The sequence below is a fragment of the Podarcis filfolensis genome (genome assembly GCF_964270895.1).
Source record: "Podarcis filfolensis genome assembly, chromosome: Z".
Classification (NCBI taxonomy): Eukaryota; Metazoa; Chordata; class Lepidosauria; order Squamata; family Lacertidae; genus Podarcis; species Podarcis filfolensis.
Window position 1 is genome coordinate 41,223,917 of NC_139617.1, and position 25,191 is coordinate 41,249,107.

Below are 25,191 nucleotides of genomic sequence, written 5' to 3' on the forward strand. Positions count from 1 at the left end.
AAGCAGGACCTGAGTGCAACAGCACTCTCCCCACCTGCAGTCCCCAGTAAACTATTCAGAGGCACCTCCAGCAGTGCAGGTATTACACAGGGACAGAGAAATCTGCCTTATATGACCAGATCATTGATCCATTTAGCTGAGTATTGTCTACACCAGGCATAGGCAAACTTGGCCCTCCAGATGTTTTGGGACTACAGCTCCCATCATCCCTGACCATTGGTCCTGTTAGCTAGGGATGATGGGAGTTGTAGTCCCAGAACATCTGGAGGGCCGAGTTTGCCTATGCCTGGTCTACACTGACTACCAGTTGCTTTCCGGGGTTCAGGCAGGGAATCATTCCCAGGCCTACCTGGAGATGTCAGATTGAACCCGGGACCTTTTGCATACAAAGCGTTGGTCTTCCACTGACCTCCCCCGAGTCATTGACCTTACTAGCGTGTTGAGAACAGAAACTTCCTGCACAGAGGTAGCTAATGCTTTAGCTCACTCTTAAGAGCATGAGACACGCCTCTTTGCTGGAATTTGCTGTTTTGTTTTGCCAAATAATAATGATGATGATGATGATGATGATGATGATGATGCCTCCCATGTTTTGTGCATGGGTGCATAACCAAAGCACAACAATTTAAGTTGGGGTGGAATGTGGATGCCTTGGTTTCTTCTGAATTGTGCAGCCCATGAAGTACGTCAATATCTTACACTTTTCACAAAGTGGAATAATTGTGGTTTGCACAGGGATTGTCTCCCCAACCCCCAGATCTTGCATATGTCCTATGCTTGTGTTTCCTACCTCCCCTCCCCATTCTTTCCCTTTCTAGTGCTGTCTCTGATGAGCTCCCTCCATTTAGTCCGCTGCCACTGGCTGTTCTGTAGCCCAGTAAAGTTCTCTGATGCTGTTGCAGACTGCATGCCAGCAGCCGCCACCCCGTAGCTTCTCAATTAGCCACCGCTGGGGGAGCCAAGATCTAATGAGTGCCTGTAGTCAGGAGATAACTGGCAGATTCTTCTCCTGCTACTACGGCTTGGATGGCATCTCCTCAGGACTGATAAACAGGGCCAAAGAGTCAGGCTGGATGCTTTCTCAGATTGATGGCATCCGTGTTTGGGAAGAAGGGTGGCTGTGTTCTACCTCTACTGCTAGAGAGAGGGTGCCTCTGAATGCCAGTTGCTAGGGAGAGAGTGTTGTTGTTCTGAGGTCCTTTTGGGGGGCTTCCTATAGGCATCCAGTTTTCCATTGTAAAAACAGGACACTGGGCTACATGGATCTTTCTCTTCTTAACAGCCTTAAAGAGTTCCAGTTCTAATCCCTGATGGATGAAGTCCAGATTCTAATGGCTTTTGTATACTTAGGAGGAGTGAAGAATAAAGGATTATTACGTTCTTAGGAATGCTAGTTACATCTTTTCCTCCTCCCCCCCCCAATATTTTATTAGCCATAACTTCCCACCTTAAAATAGGGTGTTTCCAGGGGGCACGTTATGTTCAAACAGAGTGGACAGGAAAACACAGAGGGTTTTTGGAAGCCCAAGTGCAGGTGCCCTTCTTGTACAATTTCAGGCATATTAATGTTCAGGAAGGAAGTGCTAGGGCTGGTTCATGTGTGCACAGTCATCACTTGATGACTGCAACAGGTACAAGAGAAAACTGCTCTTAAGGGAAGGGCTGTGATTCAGTGGTAGAGCATCTGCTTTGCCTACAGGGTCTGATCCCAGGTATGGGATCCCAGGTATGAGACCCCTGCCTAGAACCCTGAAGAGCTGCTGTAGGCAGTAGATGAGTGAATGCTTTGGCTCTGTATGAGGAAACATCCTATGTTCCAGGCATCTCCAGGTAGGACTATGAGATTCCTGTCTGAAACCCTGGAGAGCAGTTACTGGCCAGCATAGTCTTGAGTCTACATAAGTTTCCTGTGTTCCTGACATCAAGTGATGACTTGCATGAGCGATTAGGCTATAACAGACTGTTTTGAATTTGAGCTCACCTGTTCAGGTGCCAGACATCAAATGTAGAGAAATGAAGTGATGTGCAGTGTACAGTCCTGATCGCCTCAACTCAAAAGAAGATACTGTAGAGTTGGGAAATGTTCAGGAAAGGGCAACCAAAGTGATCAAGGGAATGGAGTGAAAAGGGACTTTGTAATTTTGATTAAAGGCGAGTAAGAGGTGACATGATGGAAGGCGAGTAAAGATTAAAGATGGATTAAAGGCGAGTAAGAGGTGACATGATGGAAGCCATCCCACCCCACCCGAAATCCACCCTCATCAATTAGGAAAAAGGCAGCTACATCCGTCACCACTGCACTCACTCACAGAGAGAAGCTCTTTGCTCCTTTCCCTTGTTTAGAATGGGAGGGAGGATGTGTGCCCAGACTTGGCCCCCCGTGAAATGTGGGTGTGTTTAACAGGATGTTCAGTTCAGGAAAGGCAGGGCCAATGCGAACAGGAACTGAATAGAAAGAGCAAATGGGGGAGATAAATGGTGAGGCCTTTTGCAGGTGCCATAAGGAGGTACTGGCAGACACACTTGTTCCTGCAGGTGCTGCTTTGGTAAGTCTTGGTGCAATGCACCTCTTCTTTAAACTGGACTGAGCAAGAAGTAGAAGACGTTGCTCCCACGTGGCTTGCCTTTGGTGATTCTGGAACTGTGTTTAGTCCTCGTCCTACAGCCATGTGCCAAAGAGAGTAAAGTGGAACATTTCTTGTGCTGATATGAAGTATTAAGCTGCTTGGTGTGCATGTCTTTGAAATGGGGGCTTTCAGTTCAGTCAGTTCAGTGTGTGAACTCTCAATGCACAGCACAGCATAGCAGAGAAGAAGAGTTTGTCCCCCCCTCTTTCTGGTGCACTCTCCAAGAATGACGTCTTTTCCTCCTCCAGCTAAGCCGTTGCACAAGCCAGGTGCTGAAATATGAGCTGATGCGCCCTTCTAACAAAGTCCAGTTCTTGGTACTTTGTGAGGACCACAGAGGCAGGATGGTGAAGCATCAGTGCTGCCCAGGTTGTGGCTTCTTTTGCACTGCGGTAAGTTTCTCTTTTGGGCCGGAGGGTGGGTGGGCCAGGGGTGTTTGTGCTGGGCTGGCAGGAGAAGAATGACAGTGGCCTTTGTAGGAAAGGGCACTTTGCTCCCCACTTTTGTTGCATTCTTTAAAGAGGACAAAAAGAATTATTGAAATGCAGGCAAGGTAAAAAGCTATGTGGCAGTTGTGGGGAGCCTGTGACCCTCCAGGTTCTGCTGGAATACCACTTCCACCAGCCGCAGCCAGCATGGCCAGTGGTCAGGCATGATGGGAGCTGAAATCCAATGGTGTGTGGAAGGTCACAGGCTTCCCATCCCTTCTCTGTGGTATGGGTTTGCAAACTCTATTGTAGGAATGTAGGACTCAGTCAAACCAAGAGTCAGTCTAGCTCAGTATTGCCTACAGCAGGGATAGCCATTACGGTGCATCACAGATACTGTTGGACTACAACTCCGATTGTCACTGACCATTGCCTGTGCTGACTGGGACTGATGGGAGTTGTAGTTTAGCAACATCTGGAGGTTACTACATGCTGCTTCTGATCTGGCAGTGACTTTCCAGGATTTCATATTATGTATGAGGAAGTTTTCTTAAAACACAGGTTCAAAACCTCTCCTAGTTGTAGGAGATCGTTGCATTCTGAGGTTGCAGCATTCTTTAATGTGGTGGTGGGGTTGGGGTGGCAGGAGGGGCACACACTAATGCAGGTTTGGAGAACCTGTTGCTGGACTGCAGCTCTCGCCATCCCTGACCACTGACCATGCTGGCTGGGAGTCCAGTAGCATCTGGAAGTCTAGACCTTACCTATCCTTGACCTTTGAGTGATGGAGGGCTGTCCCTCAGCTCACTGTAGAACTACAAGCAGAGCATGAGAAGCCACCTGTTTGGGGATGGTCTAAATCTTTGGATTTCCTGCATCCACAGGGAGATTTGACTAGAAGCCCTGCCTCTGTTGTGTCATATGACTCTTTTCTAGCTTTCAATCTGGCAGTCCTACAGCCCAAACAATATTTCTTTCTGGCTCAGGGTGAATTTTTCCCCATTGCTGTAAGAGATGCAGGAAGCTGTGGGCCAACCACTCTCATCATCCCTGATAATTGGCCATGTTGGCTGGGGATGGTTGGAGTTCGTTGGAGCCCAGCAATGCCTGAAGGACATTTCCTGCCCTATTGAAATCAAAGGGTGGCATCCAGTGATACTTGTCAATTCATCGAAAATAATGAGCCTGTGTTACTCACACCAATAAATGTCAGTGTATCAGCTTTGGATGAAAGCCAAAACTTTTGTGTAGGATAGAGGCTTTGATTTGTGGCACTGACCACTTCATGACAAGGAATAGGGCATCTAGTTGTCTCTGTTGCAGGGATAGGGAACGTGTCCCTCTGTATATTGTTAAGAGACCCCGGCTCCTTCCATCCCTGACTATTGGTCAAGCTGACTATGGTCCATGGGTGTTGGAGTCCAGCGACACCTGGAGGGCACCAGGTTCCCCATCCCTGCTCTTACGAGGCAGCTCCCTCTCTCAGAAGGGAGTAACTCAGTGCTAAGTAGACCTGTTGGCCACTGTGGGAACAGAACTTGATGGGTCTATGGCCTGATCCAGCTGGGCCCTTCTTACATTCTACCTCCGCTATTGCAGGCACTATGGCTCGGGAGGCCAAGTAAGGAGTGCTGTTGCACTTGGGTCTTGCTTGCAGAGAACAGAATGCTGGACCCAGGTGAGCCTTTGGTTTGATCCAGCAGGGCTCTTCTTAAGGTCTTCTGTAAAAACTGCAATCAAAGGACGATACTCTCCAGAAGGTAGAGGTTGAAAAACCTCAGCCAAAGGCGAAGCACCACTTGGAGATGTGTAACTCACGGAGATTCCTTCTTTTCATTGTGTCTCTTTCCTTTAACCAGGGCACTTTCATGGAGTGCCAGCCAGAAAGCAGCATCTCCCACCGGTTCCACAGGGATTGTGCCTCCCGGGTCAAAGGCACAAGCTACTGCCCACACTGTGGGGAAGAGGCCTCGAAGGCCAAAGAAGTGACTATAGCAAAGGCGGACACAACCTCCACGCTTCCGCTGAGCTACGAGCTGAAGAAACCTGGGACTTCTGAGGGGAGGGCAGACACGACAACTGGAAGGTGAGTCCAGAGGATGGCGGTGCTGAGCATGTGTTGGGGCCCACTGCCCACCTCCCCAGCCACACTCAGCACTGTTGTTCCTTTCTGTTCATTTTCACTCTTTCAAGAATGAGAGGGGTAGGGGGGTCTCAGGTCCAGGGCAAAATGTTCCCTGGTACCTGCTGCACGACACACGTCCTCACCAGCCCTACTGTACACCCTCCTTGAATGTTTCTTCCCTTGCTGGAATGTGTACTTGAGATCTGTCCAAATGGAAGACAGAGAGGAGTGGTTTTGTGTGTGTCTTTTTTATGATGAGGATGCATAGAAGCAAGCCGACTGTGCGAAGCTAACAATGTGCACTTTTTGCCCCGACCAATTTTGCCTCTGGCCCCACTGGCACATGGCCCCTGGAAGGTTGCCCACGTATGAATGTGGCCCTTTGGGGTGGAGAAGGTTCCTCACCCCAGGTCTGCTTTGTGAAGTGCTACCCTGTTTGGTATGCCTTGCCTTGCTGCTCACAGCCAAGGCTGCAACAGCTGGCAGCCGTCCACAGAATCCACTTGCAAAGCTGTGACCTCAAATGCCATCCTCTCTCTGGCCATTAAGTCTCTCGTAGGATGCGCTATGCACTTGGCTCTCTTGGAATGCACCACTTCATCCTGTAGGAAAGCGGGTTGCATGTTTTGTCCCTACATTATAAACTCAAGCTTGGCAAGTCACAGGGAGAAGACCTATGTGCTTCTGCCTCACACGTTAACTTTCTGCTGTGAGAGTTATTATTTTTTAATAGGGAGGGACGGATCTAGGTAAGCTGCTTCTCCTACCTGCAGCCTGAAGGGAAGCAATCCAGTGAGGGTTGTACTGTCCATTTTCTCTGCCTTTCTGCTAAAAAGAGAGAATGGAGAGAAGGATTTTAGGTGGAGCGGTTACAAAACAATGGTGTGATGCTACTGAGTATTTGCGAACTATTTGCCTTTAAGCCTACATCTTTTCCCTTGCTTGATGCAAAATGCGAGAGTGTTATTAATGGTTTGTGAAGTGTGCATTTAACAGAGAAAGCATCCTCATACTGAGTCATCACTGGTCCATCCAGCTCAGGATTGCCCACACTGACTGGCAGCAGCCTTCCTGGTTTCTAGGGATGGAACCAGGGACTGAGCGAGGGACCTTCTGAATGCAAAGCAGATGCTTGTCTTGCCCCTTATATTTATTGAATTGATTCCTGCTGTCTTCAGGTTAGATTCCTCTGCAGATACCATCTTATCAGAAAGTCCATTCCACACAATGCAGGAAGGCGGCCTTTTGTGCTCCCTTAAAATACACAAGGAGCTGCCTTATTCTAAGTCAAACCACTGGTGCACATAGCTCAGTGTACTGACTAGCAGTGGCTCTCTAGGGCAGCTTTTCTCAACCTGTGGGTCCCCAGATGTTGTTGAACTACAACTCCCATCACCCCTAGCTAGCCAGGCCAGAGCTCAGGGATGATGGGAGTTGTAGTCCAACAACATCTGGAGACCCACAGGTTGAGAACCGCTGCTCTAGGGTTTTTGGACAGGGAGTGTTTCCCAGCCCCATGTGGAGCTGCCTGGGATTGACCCTGAGACCCTTTGCATTCATTCATGCATTCATTTCATAAAATTTATACACCACTTGGCTCTGAAAAATCTCAAAGTGGTTTTTAAAAGACAAGACAGTAAAACCAAGAAAAACTCACAACTATGCTTTAGAACATGCAAAGTTTAAAGTATTGAAACAGATAAAATCACCTGAGCTTTCTAAGCCACCTGGGTAGGCTTGTATAAGTAGGAATGTTTTTAGCAGGTGCCAGAAAGAGAACAGTGAAGGCACCTGCTTGATCTCAACAGACAGGGAGTTCCAAAGTGTAGAGCTGCCATACTAAGCAATCAAGGGCTTACAAATGTGGAACAGGTGTTATGCGGCACCTGTAGCTGTGCCCGTTCCACCAACCGAAGCAGTCAGGTGGGCACATGTGGGCTACCCACATCATGCAAAACAAATGCTATGGCCCTCCCTTAACCCTTCCTCTTTTTTTGGTCACAGTGGGACTGGAGCACAGCTGTCTGAAGAAGTCCGGTCTGAGACTTCGTCTGCTGAGGGATTTGACTTGGCCGGGACATCTGCCTTTCCCAAACCTGCCCCAGCCTGTCTCTCCCAGGGACCAGTGAAAGAAACCTTGGAAAGCGCCTTGATCGCTCTAGATTCCGAAAAGTAAGAATCGTCTGGCTGTCGGCCCATGGGAATTGTCCTTGTAGTTTTTGTGGATGTTACCTGGGTGTGGGCCCAGTCAGTCTCTTGGAAGCCAGGACATATTCAGCAGTAACTCAGAGAAAGGCTTTTGGTGTGGCTTCTTCTGTTCTTTTCTTTTTTCTTTTAAAAATAATTTTTATTAAAGATTTTCACGAAGTACAAAAGATCGCACAATCTCTCTCTTTTTTGTTCAGATTATAACAAATTATAATATAACCATATAACAGATTATATGGTTCCATTCAGTATAAGACTATGGTATCCGGGGACAATGGTGTGGACAATAACATGGGGGAGCTGAGTTCAAATCTCCACTTGGCCACCACTGAGCTCACTGGGTTACTTGGGGCCACTCACTGTCTCCTCAGCATCCCTAGCTCATAGAGTTGTTGTGAGGATTTTTTAAAAAGCTGGGGTGGGGGGCAGGAGGAGATGTTAAAAACTCTTCAGTCATACTAGTAATGACTGTTTCCTTTTGACAGACCCAAGAAATTACGGTTTCACTCAAAGCAGCTGTACTTCTCTGCCAGGCAAGGGGAGCTGCAAAAGGTTCTTCTCATGCTGGGTAAGTGATTCCCCCCATGTTTTTCTTAACTGACGGATAACTCCCATCACATGGCAGAGGCGAGTTTTGCTCCTGCTGAGAATGTAGCCTTGATTGATGCTACAGCCTTGGAAGAGGAAGGGACTGCACTTTCGAAGAGAGTATTTGTGCTAAGACTTCACCAGAAGGCTCATAGAACGAAACCTCAGTTGAACCCCTCCCAAAGTATTCAGTTATGTCAGGGCAATTATATCAGGGCTAAATAAGCAGATATATTGTTCTGCCTTGTGGTGGAGCAAGGCTCAACCAGGGTGTAGAATAAAAGTGGGGTTCAGGTAGGCCAGGCCAGTGTTCTGGTTGTGCTCTGGGGAACCCCAAGCTCTGTAGTTGCACCAGCAGCAAAAAGGCTGAACTGAAACTTTTCATAGCCGTAGCTTGTTTGCATTTCACCTGAACTGGGAAACCTGAAGTTAACAGTGTTGGAAGAAGCCAGGATGTTTAGCCAGCTTCAAGGTACAGGCTAGTCTTCTTGCAAACCTTAGCTTATCAAATTTGGACAGCATGGGTAACCATAGAAAGCATAGTGGTGTAGTGGTTAGAGTTTTGGACTTGGTACCTGGGAGATGAGGGTTCATCTCCGCACTCAGCCATGAAACTTCTTGGACCAGTCGTCTAACCTACTTCCCAGGGTCCTTATGAAGATAAAACAGGGAGGGGGAGAAGTTTTTGTGCCACCTTGAGCTCCTTGGAGGACAGGTGGGCTAGAAATGTAATAGCAAGTAAATAAAATATAGTCAGTAGAAGGCTTCCAGGTTGATTGGTGGTCGATTTACTTGCGTGTGTGGCCAAAAGAGTAATTCATATCTCTGCTTATTAAGCTGAGGTGTGATGATCCCAGGTGTGCTCTGTTCCTTTAGTGGGATGCTGCCTCACAACCGTGGCAGAATCCCGAGCGAGAAAAAGTCTTTGCTGTCATCAGGACCGTCTCCTGTAGGTCATGAGACTTATTTGGTATCCCAACTGTGTAATGGAGCAATTCTGTTTGCCTATGGAGGCTTCGTGATAATCACCTCCAGATACAATCTTGCTCCAGGTGCCCCATCAGAAACAGCCCTACTATGACTCCGTTCCCCTTGACTTTACACTGTGGGCCTGTGTTTGTTTTGTAGTGGACGGGATCGATCCGAACTTCAAGATGGAACACCAGAACAAGAGAACTCCTCTCCATGCAGCAGCGGAGTCAGGACACATGGACGTTTGCCACATGCTGATCCAGGTTTATCCCAGTTTTTTGGGGGGGGTGTGGGGGGTGTCAAGAGGGTGGGTGTGTTTCCTTGTCACTGCTCCTGCCAGTGCATCTCTCTGCCAACTCCCACTGCAGAAGCCCTGTCCCTGTCCAATCAACCAGTGGTTTCGGGTTTTCTATTCTTCCACTTAAACAGATGCTGAGCCTGTTCTAGTTTAGAAAGAACGTATTGCGAAATCCTGCTAGGGATGAGTCATGCTGATCTGGGACTTTAGTTAAGTGTGAATTGATAGGATGTTAAGGACCCCTCTGAGGTTTTCACAGGGTGTTTTGGCTGCCCTTTTAAAAGAGAGAATTAATTAACCTTTCAGCCTGTGTGGTGTAGGTTAGAGTGCCAGACTAGGACCTGAGACATACAGGTTCAAATCCTCATCTGGCCATAAGGCCATGATTTTGTGTGTGTGTGTGCGTGTGTGTGTGTGTGTGTGTGTGTGTGTGTGTGTGTTTGTCCAAATATTATAGTGCAGTTTACAGTATAAACCCCCAAAAAGTATAACATAGCAACAACAAACACACCCACTCCCTGACAAATATAAAAAGTCAAAGATTGCTTAATCAGCCCAAGGTAAAGAGGAATGTTTTTGCCTGGTGCCTGATACAGTGGTACCTCAGGTTAAGTACTTAATTCGTTCTGGAGGTCTGTACTTAACTTGAAACTGTTTTTAACCTGAAGCACCACTTTAGCTAATGGGGCCTCCTGCTGCTGCTGTGCCGCCGGAGCACGATTTCTGTTCTTATCCTGAAGCAAAGCGCTTAACCTGAAGCACTATTTCTGGGTTAGCAGAGTCTGTAACCTGAAGCATATGTAACCCAAAGCGTATGTAACCGGAGGTGCCACTGTAATAGGTAACAAAGGCTCCAGGCGAGTCTCCCCAGGCAGAGAATTCCACAAATTGCAAATATGGAAGGCCACAGGTTAGCCTCCCCAGTGCACTAGATGAATGACAATGTGACTTGCTCCATTTTGCGTTGATGAACTTATCTGGTTTCGGGTCGCAGTGGCCCAAGCCATAGGCTCAGGGGAACAGGAAGCTGCATATTTCTTAGTGACACAGGATAAGCTGTTAATCAGCCATAAGCCCAGCTGTGTGACTCTCTGCAGTAACTGTTACCGTGTGTATCTGTCTTGGCACAGGCTGGCGCTAATATAGACACCTGCTCTCAGGACCAGAGGACCCCCCTTATGGAAGCAGCAGAGAATAACCACCTGGAGACTGTGAAATACCTCATCAAGGCTGGAGCATTAGTGGATCCCAGGGTACTGATGGCATCTGGATTTTTTATATCTAAGGTGGCAATGGTCTCATTGGCATGTCAGATTATGACTCAGTGCAAATGCACAGGAAACGCAGGCTCTGAGAGGAGAGAGCGGACACTTTGCTGCTCAGGTTGTTTTGCTGCTGAGCTAAGCAGTGACTTTGCTATGTCATCATCAAAACCTGGGTTCATGGTTTACATTTATCCAGACTAACCACGACCCATAACCAAGGTTTGTCATATGCTTTGCAGCTTGTGGTCTGTCTGGAAGAGCTAAAGCACAATCCTTGGCTCCGATGACGCGCTAAACTGAACCTTATCTTTTGTCAGCAGAGTGACTGGGAGGAGGAAAGCAGATGCAATCTCCTTTCTGAGAGTCCACGCACTCATGTGTTTGTGCTGAGACACTAATTGGCTTAGTGTGACGTGCAAACCAGGACATGGTGCGGTGTTCTGCCCTCATTTGCAATGAGCTATTTGTTGCAAGATTGCAGGTTGTTTGCAATCTTTTTTTAAAAAAATGTCCTAGGACAGAGAATTTTAAAGCAGTTCCGGGGCTGTATTGGCTGATTCATAGAATCATAGAATCATAGAGTTGGAAGAGACCACAAGGGCCATCGAGTCCAACCCCCTGCCAAGCAGGAAACGAATTCAATTTCTATACCACCCTTCATCTAAGGATCACAGGGTGGTTTACAGTATAAAAACACAAAAATAAATAACATAATAGCAAAGAAAACAATATGCTGTCCCCCTACAAGGTTTGAAAGGCCATAGGTTGTTTAATTAGCCAAAGGCCAGGGAGAGGAAGAATGTTTTCGCCTGGTGCCTAAAGATATGTAAAGAAGGTGCCAAGCAAGCGTCCCAGGGGAGAACGTTCCACAGATGGGGAACCACCACGGAGAAGGTCCATTCTTGTATTGTTACCCTTCAGTCCTTGCATAGAGGGTCCTAAGAAGGGTCCGAATCAGTTCATTTGGGGAGGGTTTTGCCTTGCGGTTTTGCAGTCCTGAGCCATTTCAGGCTTTATAGGTCAAAACCAGCAATTTGAATTGGACCCAGAAACCAATTGGTAGCCAGTGCAGTTGGGCCAGGATTGGCCTTATAGGCTGAAACCATTTTGCCCTGGTGAGTAGCCAGGCCGCTGAATTCTGTACCAGCTGAAGTTTCCAAACCATCATCAGAGGCAGCCCCACGTATAATGCATTGCAGTAATCTAACCTAGAGGTCCCAGAGCATGGACAACATATCAAACACACCTCTCATTTTCCCCTTTGCTGTTTCTTCCTTTTCGCTTGTGGCAAGCTGTAGCATGGATGACAACAGGCCAGTTTCTGCTCGCAGCCATTCCCTCCAGCCTCAAGATTTTGAGATTTAGTGTGTGGGATACACCTGGGGCCATGGTAAATGCTAAGGACAGAGACCTGCACATTCCACCATGTTACTCTGCTGCTGCAAGAATTGCACTGGCTGTCAATTAGCTACTGAAGGATAGCCTGATGTCATCCTCCACCAGCTCAGCCTGAGCAGAAAGGTCTGCCCTGGCAGGACATGAAAATGGATACAGCAATGAGGCCAGACAACCTCGGATGGGAGGGCATTTTGCACCATAGGGGCCACTAAAGAAAATGTCTCGCATGCAATGTTGCCCCACAAACTTTACAGGGCAGCAGACCTGCTAGCAGGACCTCCTTCTTCCTCTGAGTGGGAAACATCTAGCCATTACTAAACTACGAGCCCATTAACCCTGACCATTGGCCATGCTAGTTGTGACTGGTGGAAACTGTGGTTTGGGATCACTGGCTGCCAGTAAGCCACCAGGCTAAATTCAAGGTGCTGCTCTTGCCCCGTATATACCCAGCCAATCAGGGTGCTCTGCAGGGGAGGGCCTCTCACAGACACCAGGCTTTCTTGCTCACCCATATGATAACAAGGAAAGTGGGGGGAAATCAACATCTGTTACCCTCACCACTTTTACTTCTGGCCCTGTCCACCTCTTGCATGTGGCCACTAGAAAGTTGGCTAGAGAGGAGCACGGCCATCTGGCTGGCAAATCTTCCCACCCCTGCTATATAACAAAACCTGAATCTAGACTGGTTTATTCATGTACAATCCCTGTAGCCTATTAATCATCCTTGAATGGTGACCTGATCTCTCTCTCTCTCTCTCTCTCTCTCTCTCTCTCTCTCTCACACACACACACACACACACACACAAACGCCCTGCAAAAAAGCAGCCCATATGATTTTAATTGCTAATGAGCAGGAGTTAGTAGGAGAGCCAGAGATAATAGATTTCAGACAGGGGCAGTGTGCCATGCCCTGCAGGTGGAGGTGAGCCTCTGAGGGATAGGGTTTAAGTTCCCTGGCAATCAGTGGATCAGTGCTGCCAGAATGAGGTGGGCATGAGGAGCTGTGCTACTGAAGTGGTAGAATAGTCTCGTGTCACTTCAGGCTAAGAAGTGGGGGAAATCACATTTTTAGATGTGCCAGCTTAGGCTCGTTGATTTGGAAAGCGACCTTAGAGGTCCTCTACTCCAACCCTCTTCTCAACGCGAGATGCATCTACAGCATACCCAACAGATGACCATCCAGCCTCTGCTTAAAGAACCTTCACCACCATACCCTTAAACCAGTGCAGCAAGGGGAGACTGGCCTGGAACCTTTCTCCTTGGAAACCAGTGCAGCAAGGGGAGACTGGCCTAGAACCTTTCTCCTTGATATACTGTACTACTTTTGTAGTAGAAAAAAAGGAAAAGAAACTAAAAGACTGGTGCACAGTAGCACTTCTTGCCTGTGTTTCTTCTCTTTTCCTGCTCATTCTCTTGCCTGTGTTTCTTCTCCTTTCCTGCAGGATGTCCCGCAATACTTCTTTAGCAAAGGGATTACCAAGGCATTACAGTCAACAGCCCCACCTCCTTGCTGTTTCCAGCCCAACAAGTATTTATATTTGCTCTGGCAAAAAATGAAGTGTGACCAGTGGTGGAGCATCCACTTTGCATTCAGGAATAGGGCGCGTCAGATTTTTAAGCTTTCAGATTCCCGAAATGAGGGATGCTAAAAGGTTGTAACATGACCTGGGAGTTCAAAATGTATTTTAGTTAAATTAATATAGTTTAGTTTTGCTTGCTAAGTAAAACATGTGTAAAATTGCATAGGAATAATTTAAAATGATTGCCAAGTACCTGCAGTTATTATTATTATTATTATTAAGCATTACCTGATATTCTCAGAAGATAACATTAAAATTCTTCGGTTTTCTGAAAGCAGTGTGTGTTCCTCCATCAAACGTAGACTTACCAGCTAAATGTTGTCCAATCACCAAAATAAAAGATTAAAATTCCTCACACCCCAAAACATATTTTTAAGACCCCTCCCTGAATAAATTTGCAAAAAATTAAGTTTTGCCCCTGATTGCAAGAGGGTTTCAATCCCTGGCATCAGTAGAGAAATCGGAGTCTGAAATCCTGGAGGGCTGCTGCCAGTCAGTGTTGACAATACTGAGCTTGATGCACCAGTGGCCTGGGACTGTATTGGGCAGCTTCCTATGTTCTCTTTGGGATGGGTCTCTAGCTCAGTGGTAGAGCATCTGCTTTGCCTCCAGAAGGTCCCAGATTCAATCCCTGGCATCTCCACGTAGGTCTGGGGCTGTTCCCTGCCTGAAATCCTAGAGAGCTTCTGCTAGTCAGTGTAGACAATACAGAAATAGATGGACCAGTGGCTTGACTTAGTACAGAACTCTGCGGTTTCTACTGCAAACGTATTGGGTCTCCAGCGTGCTTTCTTCCAGAAATCCACACTGAAAACATACCAGTAACTTGAAGTGATACATATTCCTGCTTTTGTGTGTCCTTGTTCAGGATGCGGAAGGTTCCACCTGTTTGCACCTGGCAGCCAAGAAGGGCCATTATGACGTGGTGCAGTACCTCCTGTGCAACGAGCAGGTGGATGTCAACTGTCAGGTAAGTTGCTGCCCATGTAGTCCTTACAAAGCATCAGGACAATGAGCCATGTGTGGCAGACACTTGCACACTCAGAAAAATGCCCCCTCCCTAGACTCCCATATACTGGGATGGGGGACCCTTTCAACTTCAGGGCCACACTCCCTTCTGGGCAACCTTCCAGGGGCCATGTGCCACTGGTGGGCAGAGCCAGAGGCAAAAGTGAGTGGAGCTACTAATGTTGGTTTTACCTTAGCACAGTAGACTAGTTTCTACACAAACAACCTCTCTGTCCTCCAACCAGGTGAGCAAGAGGCGCTATTAGAATTCAAGAACGTGTTCCAGCCAGGCTAAAACACTCAAGGAGGTTGCAAGGCAGGGCTGGTGAAGGGTGTAGCCTGGGGGAGAGTCCCAAGGGGCAGGACCTGAGGTTCCCCTTCCCTGCTCTGGGGTCTGGAGCTACGCAAGATAGGTATGGTAACACCACATTCTGCTGCTGGTGGAAGTGCAACATATCTGCGGACTGCAGCCCATTAGTAGTAATAGAACCTGGAGATGTTCTGCATAGCCAACATTCTCCACTCCTGGACTGTCTTAATGCAGTACGGGAGCACACTTGTTTGGAGTGATTAGTGCAACAGCCTGAAGTTTGCAGGCCTGAGGTTCCCCACACCTGGGCTGCCACCAGATGGAGCTTGGGGTCTGATCAAGCTGGGTTCTTCCTACATTCCCAGGATGATGGAGGCTGGACACCAATGATATGGGCCACTGAGTACAAACACGTTGAGCTGGTGAAGCTGCTGCTGGCCAAAGGGTCAGACATCAACATCCGGGACAATGTAAGTCTTGGGCTCTGCTCTGCTTAGTATTTGGTAGCAGTTTAAATTGTCAGGCCTGATCAGACTGCAGTTTCCATCGTTGCTGGGGATGGTGGGGGTTGGAGTCTAGCAACATTTGGAGGGCTCCAGGTTCCCCATCCATACTCTTTAAGAGCCCCCTGCCCCGCCCTCAGGAGGAAATGCATTTTCTAAATAGGGACATTCTCCATTCCTTGCATGCAGTATAGAATGCTGCTCCTTAGACCCAGGGTGGGAAACCTGTGATCCTCTAGGTCAGTGCTCTTCAACTTTGGGTTGGGTCCCCAGATGTTGCGTTTATCATTCCCTCAATCTCCACCCAGTTTAGCTAATGATGAGGGATTATGGAAGTTGCAGTGCAACCCCTGGGGCCCCAGAATTCATGAATACTGCTCTGCGTGTTGCTGGACTATAGTTCTCGTCATCACTGGCTGCTGGTCAATCTGGCTGCTGGGAGTTGTAGGCTGGGAAACCCTTCCCGATTAACACTCTTCCTTGTATTGAGAACCAGGATTGGCCCAGCGATTGTGGTTCAGGGAAGAGGGGAACATTTTTCAGCTCAAGAGCAGTGTTGGGCATTATAACAAGAGCAACTCAGAGCCTTTTTACTCATGAGTAACTTTTGCCATGTTTGGCGAGGCTTACTCCCCAGCAAGGGCTATAGGTTTGCACAAATCTTTCAGGTGGAACAGTGAGTGGGTTGGCATTTGCCTCTGATTCAAGGGTGGGGATTTTTTTATCTCGGCCAGAGGTCCACATTCCTTCTAGGCAGCATTCCTGGAAGTATATACACTAGTGGTGAGTGGGGCCAGATGCAAAAGTAGGTGGAGGGACAAATGCACATTTTCCCTTTGCACAAGAGGCTAGATTCCACACAACTCATAAACTCCTTCTCTGTCTTCCATGCAGACAAGCAAGAGGCATGATCAGAGTCCAACAAGGCCCCTGGACTTCAAGTTCCTCACCCATGACCTATACATATGCATTTGTCTGTGCACAGGTCTCTCTTTAGACTAATGCCAAACAGACAGGTAGTAAGCTGGCGGTGACACAAGTGTGTCAGGGATCCTGGTCATCGCCAAGGTCCTACTTCTCCCATGTCCACAAGAGCATTTGTCTGGAAAGCCTGTATTTCAGTATCAACAAGGTTACGCCTTGAACACCAGGCTGCCAGAGGCAGCACAGAGCAGACACAACCACTTCTGTTGCCATTGCACACCTCTGCAGGATGAGGTTCATTTGCTGAGTCTCACTGCGATGGGGGAGCAGAGCCCTCAAGGAAAACACCCTCTCGCTCCAGGGCAGCTGCTAACAGCTTTGGCCTGTGATGTGAATAGGGAAGACGAGATTTGGTCTTGTTTCTGTTCCTCCACTCCCACCCCGTGAAAGATTTGTCCTAGTAGAGCCCTTAATAATAGCCCAGGAGGGGCTCCAGGCTGCTCTCCAGAGCTGAGCAACAGTAGAAAAATCCACAGGCTCAATTGATAAAAAAAACCCCTTTTCTGCAGCAGGCCAATCAGTATTCAAATCTTTCCAGATCTGGAGGGAAACTCTACAGCCAGGAGCAATCAAGGGTTGCCCAGAGGCAGCCTCTAACTGAGTATGGTGGAGGCACTGCTGCCTCGCTCCATCCCTCTACAAATTTGCCAGCTGCTGGCCCCCCTTGGGGGACTTGTCTTTTCGAGACTTCCACGGGTGTCCTACATGTCTGGGTCACACAGTTCCTCTGCTAATACCTTCGTGTCTGTGGCAGCGTCTCCCCATGGATTCACCCAGATCATGCTGTGACCTGCAGACAAATGACTCATCTGTCCTTATAAGGCAAGGAGGGCAGCCCTCGCTTCAAGCTTCCCCCTCCCCCACCATCCTCAGTGAACTCGGAGGCGGCTGTTGCTGGGAGCTCCCTGCCTCACATGCCTGAAAGCACAGCTTGAGCAGCCTAGAAAAGGCAGCCCACGTACTGCAGGGAACAAGAGCTTAAGGACAGGGTAGTCCCCCCGCTTCCCTGGTGCCAAGGATGAACACACTAAACTTTCTGTTCTCCCCCCCTCCCCCCTGCCAAATTTCCAGGAGGAGAACATTTGTTTACACTGGGCTGCTTTTTCGGGGTGCGTCGACATTGCGGAGATTTTGCTGGCTGCTAAGTGTGACCTGCACGCAGTGAATATCCACGGAGATTCCCCACTGCACATCGCGGCCCGAGAGAACCGCTACGAGTGTGTGGTGTAAGTACGCCCCACCCCCCAGGAGTCCCCCCCCTCTCCCTTCATTGCCCTCCTCATGGGCGGGGGGGAGGCTCCCGGGATGGATGGGCAAGGGGAAAGGTGATGCCTTGTGGTACCTTCCCATTTCTTCCACTCAGCCTCTGCTGAACATGATAAAGGTAAAGGGACCCCTGACCATTAGGTCCAGTCGTGGCCGACTCTGGGGTTGTGGCGCTCATCTCGCTTTATTGGCCGAAGGAGCCGGCGTACAGCTTCTGGGTCACGTGGCCAGCATGACTAAGCCGCTTCTGGCGAACCAGAGCAGCGCATGGAAACGCCGTTTACCTTCCCGCCGGAGTGGTACCTATTTATCTACTTGCACTTTGACGTGCTTTCAAACTGCTAGGTTGGCAGGAGCAGCTGAACATGATAGAGGTGTATAAAAGCTTTCCCCAAATGCACAATTTTGTACACTAAAAAGTTTTTCTTAGTCTCACAACCCTGGAAAAGCTGAGCATTGAAGAAACAGCTTTTATCGTGCCATGCCTACTGTACTTCTCTATTTCTTTCACGGCCAAACCAAAACTCCTTTAAATTTCTTGCTTATTGTTGCTTTAAAAAGGGTTGGGGGATGACACAGCACATAACTGGAATTCGCTTCCACAATAGGTAGTGATTACCACCAGTTTGGATGGCTTTGAAAGAGGGTTAGACAAATCCATAGAGGAGGAGCATGTCAGTGGCTGCCAGCCACAATGGCCACGTTCTCCCCTCCACCGTCAGAGGCAGTGTACCCGAGAATTGCAAGTTGAGAAACCACTGTTGCGCTCAGGTCCTGCTTGTGGGCTTGTTGTCAATCTTTTTTATTAAATGATTGCACATAGGGCAGACGTTCAAACATTAGATCTCGGTCTGAGAATTGTGCATTCAAAGGCCAAGTGCATGGCCTCAGGCAAGCTACTTGAATCTGAGCATGAAACGAGGGTATTTATGTAATATATACTGCTTTCACTGTCAGACGCAGAATGCCCATGAATACCAGTTGCTGGGAATCGCAAGCGGGGAGAGTTCTGTTGCACCCAGGTCCTGCTTGCAGGCTTCCCATTGAGGCATCTGTTTGGCCACTGTGAGACCAAGAGGCAGGGCCAGAGGGACCTCTGGACTGATCTGGCAGGGCTCTTCATACGTTCTTAAAAATGCCAAAAGTCAGGAAGAGAGCAGTGCTTTGCTATTTCCTTTTGTTAAAAAACTCTGGCATTGGAGCAGTACATTTGACTGCCATTCTGCAAACAATTGCAACCAGTGATGCTGCGATTTCTGCCACTGGAGGGCAAAGCAGCCTTAGGTTGCCCCCTAAGTGTTTATCAAGCAGGCAGACCTCCAGATGCCAGCGTTATTGCTCATGTATCAGGTCAGACTATCTGGGCCTTTAGGGATGGGGAGCCTATGCTCCCTCTGCCCCCAAATGCTGTTGGACTACAGCTGTCACCATCCTAACCATAGAGCAGTGGTTGTCAACCAGTGCTCCTCAGCACCCTGGTGTGCCTTGAATGATAGTCAGGTGTGCTGCAGGCAGCACCGGCCTCCATCCCTCCTCCCTTCCTTCCCTCCTCTGATGCCCCCTTGTGTCTCTGCCTCCCAGAAGCTCGCACAGCTGTTCATTGCAGTGGCCCTGGCTGCAAGCTCCCCAAGTGAATGGTGCCATTGCTGCCTCCTGAGATGAGTAAGTTGCTGGCCTCACATTCAGCTGCCTTTGATCAGGGGCATCCATTTCCCAGGTCCCTGTGAGGTGGCGTGAGGAAGTGCCTCTCTTTGGGGTGCCTAAGGGGGTGCCTTAGAGATTAGGGGCTGCTGGTGTAGTGGCAGCAACCACCACCACTGCTGCAAGTACTCCCAAGAAGGGGAGAGGAGAAGAGGCAAAGCTACAAGGGAAAGAGGCAGGAGGCTGCCAGCTCTGCAGGCAAGGGGCAACATAACTGTGCTCCTGAGGCGTGAGTGTGTTTCTTCACAGGGGAGCAATAGAAAGAATGTAGTTGGTCAAGGGAGCCATGGACTCAAAAGGGTTGAGAACCTCTGCCCATAGGCCATGCTGACTGTGGTTCATGGGAGTCAGGCGTCCAATAACATTCAGAGAGCCTCCCCTGTGATAGAGCAGTTGGCCACCTAAAACATGGAAAGGGCTTCCTCTTAGACAGGTCCACTTCAGCTGTGTGAAGGGAAATGGCTGGAGCACAGTGGTGGAACACATGCTTGGGATGCAGAAGAAGGTCCCCCAGGTTCAAGGGCTTAGTGCAGCCTCCCCCAATCTGGTGTCTTCCAGATGTCGGAATGCAACCCCTCTCCCATCATTCCTGGCTACTGGCTCTGATGGGAGCTGCAGTCGAGCAGCACTTAGAGAGCACCAGGTTGGGGAAAGGTGGTGCACATTTTGAAGTCCAGTGCCTCTTGATGACTACTCCTCTAGCCACCCAAGGAGAGTTAGGCAGGCAGCTGTATTGATCCATTAGATACATTGATAGGCTTCATTGTGTATAATATACAGCAATTCTGCACAATCCTGTGAAGAGTATCTGGGTATATGCTCCATTGAATTCAGTGGTGATTCCTTCTGACTGCACAATTCAGAGTAGAGGGACCTCACTCCAGGCCTCTCTGTCTGACTGCTGGAACGCTTTCTGCGTCATTCCATTTTTAAGCTGCCTTCTACTGAGTCAGACCATTGATTCATCTAGCTTGGCATTAACTAAGCTGACAGCTCTCCAGGCTTTCAGACAGGGAGACCACCCCAGCCCTACCAGGAGAGGCCAAAGATTGAAACTGGGACTTTCTGTGTGCAAAGTAGATGCTCTAACCACTGAGCTATAGTGGTGGTGATGATGACGTTGATGTTAATTTTATTTGTACCCCATCCATCTGACTGGGTTGCCCCAGCCACTCTGGGCGGCTTCCAACAAAGTAAAAAAACACAGTAAGATATCAAACATTAAAACTTCCCTATACAGAGCTGCCTTGAGATGTCTTCTAAAAGTCATATATAAAGATAGCTGCTAGATGACTTAGGGCTACATTAGTTTCACATCTTTTTGGCTCCCACCCTCTTCCCCCCCCCCAATCTTGCAGCCTCTTTCTTTCACGTGGTTCGGACGTTGCCCTGAAAAACAAAGAAGGCGAAACTCCCCTGCAGTGTTCAAGCTACAACACTCAAGTCTGGGTTGCTCTGCAAATGAACAAGACCCTCAAGGATTCGATGCCTGACAAGCCCATCCCGGTGGAGAAGATCCTGAGCAGGTGTGAGAGGTTTGCCTGCCTCACGCATAGGCCACTGCCCTCTGCCGATGCAACTCTAGAGCGCCCTGGTGACAAGCTTAATGTTGGGCAACCAAATGTGTAATTCAAAAAAACCAGGGATCTCTGGCGGCAAAGGGTCATTCAGAGAGTCTTGGCAACAGATTTTCGAGATTGGAAACACCAAGATGAAATGTCAGTATGCTCTGCCTCCCCAGTCAGAGACAGCAATGCTTCTGAATATCAGTTGCTGGAAACCACAGTAGTGGGAGCGTGCTCTTGTGCTCTGGTCCTCCATGCAGGTTTCCTACAGGAGTCCAGGAGGCCACTATGAGAAGAATATGCTGGACTAGATGGGCCATTGTCCTGGTCCAACAGGGCTCTTCTTCAGTAATTAAAAGCAATGTCATACTGGTTCATTTATTGCTTTAGGACAGGCATAGGCAAACTCGGCCCTCCAGATGTTTTTGGCCTACAACTCCCATGATCTCTAGCTAGCAGGACCAGTGGTCAGGGAAGATGGGAATTGTAGTCGCAAAACATCTGGAGGGCTGAGTTTGCCTATGCCTGCTTTAGGATGACTCTGAGTTGTACCCAACTAAGTTCTATTAGAGTAGACCCATTGGAATGAATGGATTTGTGTTAGTTGCATCCATTGGTTTCAGTGGGTCTACTCTAAGCAGCACTAGCACTGGAGACAATACACAGGGAAGTGCTCTCGCTTTGTGTATCTTTTATTCTTGTAGTTTAAAAGTGATTATTTTCTTCTCCCTGCTGCGACAGAGACATTGCCCGGGGTTATGAACGGATCCCGATTCCTTGCGTCAATTCTGTCGACGTCGAGCCCTGTCCTAGCGACTACAAATACGTTTCGCAGAATTGTGTGACGTCCCCCATGCACATTGATAGGAACATCACTCATTTGCAGGTTAGACAGGCTGCTTGCAGCTACCTTTTTGATCTTCCCTTTTTCTTTTCTCTATCCTGCTATTTATATGATAGCCCACTTTGCATGAATTTCTTGGGGTGGCTTATGAAGAAAAGAAAGGAAGGCATACAATGTCCAGAATGAATGAATGAATCTTTAATTGCATCAGCCATCGGCCATAGCAATAAAACAACACAATATACAGTACAGTGTCCAGAGTTTAAAACATAGGTTGAAAACCCCAAAGCAGCATTCATGGTGCAAAAGCCCTCCTGAAATAAAAACTGTTTGGACTTGAAATTTCTCCCCTTTCTCCTCATCGTGAAAGAGGGTGCTCTCTGCTCAGTTCACACCTGAGCAGGCTGCTCAGTCTCCCCCTCTTCTTTCTTGTCTACTCCCTTTACTCCTTCGCAATTTGTGTGGGAACTGATGCACTCAGTTTTTCTTCCTCTGTCATCTCCTTTTGGAACTTAGGAGCTCATCATGGAATGTGAATATAGAATAGCCAGTTCCACCTACCCTACTCCCAATGTCTATTATGGCTGAAGCTGTGGAGCAGCTTAAGAATGGGACTGGAGCAAAACGGGGCTTGTAGACAGAGGATTGGCGGCAGCTGCATAACCCTGCGCACTGCACTTTGGAAATGCAGGCAATCAGCTGATCATTGGGAATTGTGGAGTGCTGTGCCCTTGCAGCCCTACATAGTCTGGTGAACAGGCAAAGATGAGTCCTCTTATGCCATTGCAATGTCAGGTGATTGGCAGGCAGTTTTACACCACCTGCCTTTCAGACTTGGGCTGCAGTCGGTGAAGGAGCTCAGGATCCACTACCACTTTGAATCCAGCTCCTCAGCCCTGATCTAGAATAAGATTGCAGAATACAGATGTCCATCCTGACAAATGTCCATTGCCTTCCTAAAACCCTCACCCCACCAAAGGGGCCCCAGATATTTGGTATTTCCCCCTCTGACAGAGAGCTTGAGCTCCAGAACCTTCGCTGGCTTTCACAGCAGGATCCCTCCTCCTTATAATATCCTTTTATCCAGCACTACACACTAGTGACATGCAAAGCCTACATGATGCTTCTTCGTAGATCAACTAGCTGGGCCCCACAAGCCCAGTGGTGGATCAGCTCCTTGCATGCCAGCATCATGCAAACCTTTGGATTATATGCACACACACACACATGTGTGTGACTTGCTGCTTCTTGCTGTTTTACTTGCAGTACTGTGTGTGCATAGACGACTGCTCCTCCAGCAACTGTTTGTGTGGACAGCTGAGTATGCGCTGCTGGTATGACAAGGTGAGGACGTTTGCCTGCTTTCTCAGCTTTGTGGATTTGGAGGGTGTGGGTAGTGGGACTGCGGGGGATCACTACTGCTCAGGCCTAGCGGGGAGCTCCTCTTCCCTGTTAAGAGAAGGGGAATCCTCAGATGAGTTATCTCTCCCACTTGCAAATTAAGTTGTTCTTACCCCTCCAAGTTCCACCCTGCCTAGCACAATGTGCAGGGTCAGCTGAAAGACATAATCCTTTCCCCTTGAAATGCATAGTTTGATTTCCTAGGGGATTCACAGAGGGTTTGAGGCTTGATTTGGACTCATTGCTTCTGCAGAAGAATCCATGAAAATGCTTGTGGGCAGTATGGAGGGGGAAGGAGGGAGACATACAGGTGAGATGTTGGGGAGCAACAGCAGCACTGTAGCTCTTTGGGGGAAGGGGAGCAGAAGCTTTTTCAGAGGCAGGGCTGTAGCTCAGTGTCTGTGCTTCTGCTTTGCCTGAGGAAGGACCCAGGTTCAGTCCCCAGCAGCAGCTCCAGGTTAGGCTAGAAAAGTACCCCACCTCTGAAGGCTTGTAGAATGACTACCAGTCAGTGTGGACAGTACTGAGTTAGAGGGACCAATGGCCTGAGTCAGCATAAGACAGCATTATGTGCTCCTATGTCTGTAAGTACGCTATGACTTGAGGGAAGGGATCAGTGGTAGGACATCTGCTCTGCAAGAAGAAGAAGAGGATAAGTTTGGACTTGATATCCTGCTTTATCACTCCCCTTAAAAGGTTGGGCTGGCAGCGGCCATGGCATGCAGAGCAGCCTGCGCCCAAGCTAATAATAATAATAATAGTAATAGTAGTAGTAACAGGAGTAAAGGTAAAGGGACCCCTGACCATTAGGTCCAGTCGTGACTGACTCTGGGGTTGCGGCGCTCATCTCGCTTTATTGGCCGAGGGAGCCGGTGTACAGTTTCCGGGTCATGTGGCCAGCATGACTAAGCCGCTTTTGGCAAACCAGAGCAGCACATGGAAATGCCATTTACCTTCCCGCTGGAGCGGTACCTATTTATCTTGCACTTTGACGTGCTTTCGAACTGCTAGGTTGGCAGGAGCAGGGACCGAGCAACGGGAGCACCCCCCGTTGCGGGGATTCGAACTGCCGACCTTCTGATCGGCAAGTCCTAGGCTCTGTGGTTTAACCCACAGCGCCACCTGCGTCCCATATCACTCCCCTTAAGGAGTCTCAAAGCAGCTAACAATCTCTTTTCCCTTCCTCCCCCACAACAAACACCCTGTGAGGTGAGTGGGGCTGAGAGACTTCAGAGAAGTGTGACTGGCCCAAGGTCACCCAGCAGCTTCATGTGGAGGAGCGGGGAAGCGAACCTGGTTCACCAGGTTAACAGTCCACCACTCTTAACCACTACACCACGCTGGCTCAAGGCCACAGGTTCAATGCACGGCATCTCAAGGTAGAGCTCGGAGTGACTCTAGTCAAATGCTGCAGAGCTGCTGCCAGTCAGTGTAGACTTCTGAGCTACGTGGACTAGTGGTCTGACTCAATATAAGATTAATTCCTATGCTTACTTGAGGAGCAGGCCGGATGCCCTGGACCAGGATAGACCAGAGCTGTGGCATAAGTCCTCATTCCTCATTAAACATTGCAATCCTTCCTGTGCACAGGTGTGCACCTAATGCATCCCTTGTCCACTTGCCCTCTCTGCAGGATGGCCGGCTCCTGCCGGAATTCAGCACTACCGAGCCGCCTTTGATCTTTGAGTGCAACCATGCCTGCTCGTGTTGGAGGAATTGCCGGAATCGTGTGGTGCAAAATGGACTCCGGTAAGACAGTGAACATTGTTTTTTGTGGCGGGGGGGGGGATGACTGCTCACCCTGTTCTGTGACTGAGAGGCAGTGGGGTATAGTGGTAAGAGCAGGAGAGCCTGCAGCCCTTCAGATATCATTGTACTCCACCTCCTTTCAGCCCCAGGCAGCGTGACCCAGTGATCAGGAATGATAGGAGCTGTAGTCCAGCAAATATTTGTGACTGCTGGTATGCAGTGCTGGACTAGGACCAGGGAGACCCAAGCTCAAATGATGCGCTGGGGGTAGTAGACACATTGAAACAGATGGACATCACTCACTTGAATGCTTCAATATCATTGGGTCTACTCTGAGTAGAACTTGAATGGGCACATCTCTCAGCCTTGGG

The 25,191-nt window shown here is 48.7% G+C and overlaps 1 protein-coding gene and 1 long non-coding RNA gene across 26 annotated transcripts in view; one reads left to right on the top strand and one right to left on the bottom strand.

Moving 5' to 3' along the window:
• EHMT1 (euchromatic histone lysine methyltransferase 1) overlaps positions 1–25,191 on the top strand; it is a 138,101-nt gene that overhangs the window by 98,302 nt on the left and 14,608 nt on the right. For all 25 annotated transcript variants that reach the window (XM_083597175.1, XM_083597166.1, XM_083597170.1 and 22 more), the window contains 13 exons: positions 2,876–3,019; positions 4,915–5,141; positions 7,185–7,352; positions 7,874–7,956; positions 9,105–9,211; positions 10,377–10,499; positions 14,358–14,459; positions 15,173–15,277; positions 17,366–17,520; positions 20,620–20,787; positions 21,568–21,712; positions 22,937–23,014; positions 24,705–24,820. In XM_083597175.1, coding sequence (XP_083453301.1) covers positions 2,876–3,019; positions 4,915–5,141; positions 7,185–7,352; positions 7,874–7,956; positions 9,105–9,211; positions 10,377–10,499; positions 14,358–14,459; positions 15,173–15,277; positions 17,366–17,520; positions 20,620–20,787; positions 21,568–21,712; positions 22,937–23,014; positions 24,705–24,820 — 1,721 coding nt within the window. The remainder of the gene's footprint in view (positions 1–2,875; positions 3,020–4,914; positions 5,142–7,184; positions 7,353–7,873; positions 7,957–9,104; positions 9,212–10,376; positions 10,500–14,357; positions 14,460–15,172; positions 15,278–17,365; positions 17,521–20,619; positions 20,788–21,567; positions 21,713–22,936; positions 23,015–24,704; positions 24,821–25,191) is intronic.
• LOC310754936 lies at positions 10,521–14,260 on the bottom strand. Its single transcript, XR_014544082.1, has 3 exons — positions 13,207–14,260; positions 11,127–13,160; positions 10,521–11,055 (listed from the first exon to the last, which is right to left on the bottom strand). It is a non-coding gene; the product is annotated as an uncharacterized lncRNA (long non-coding RNA).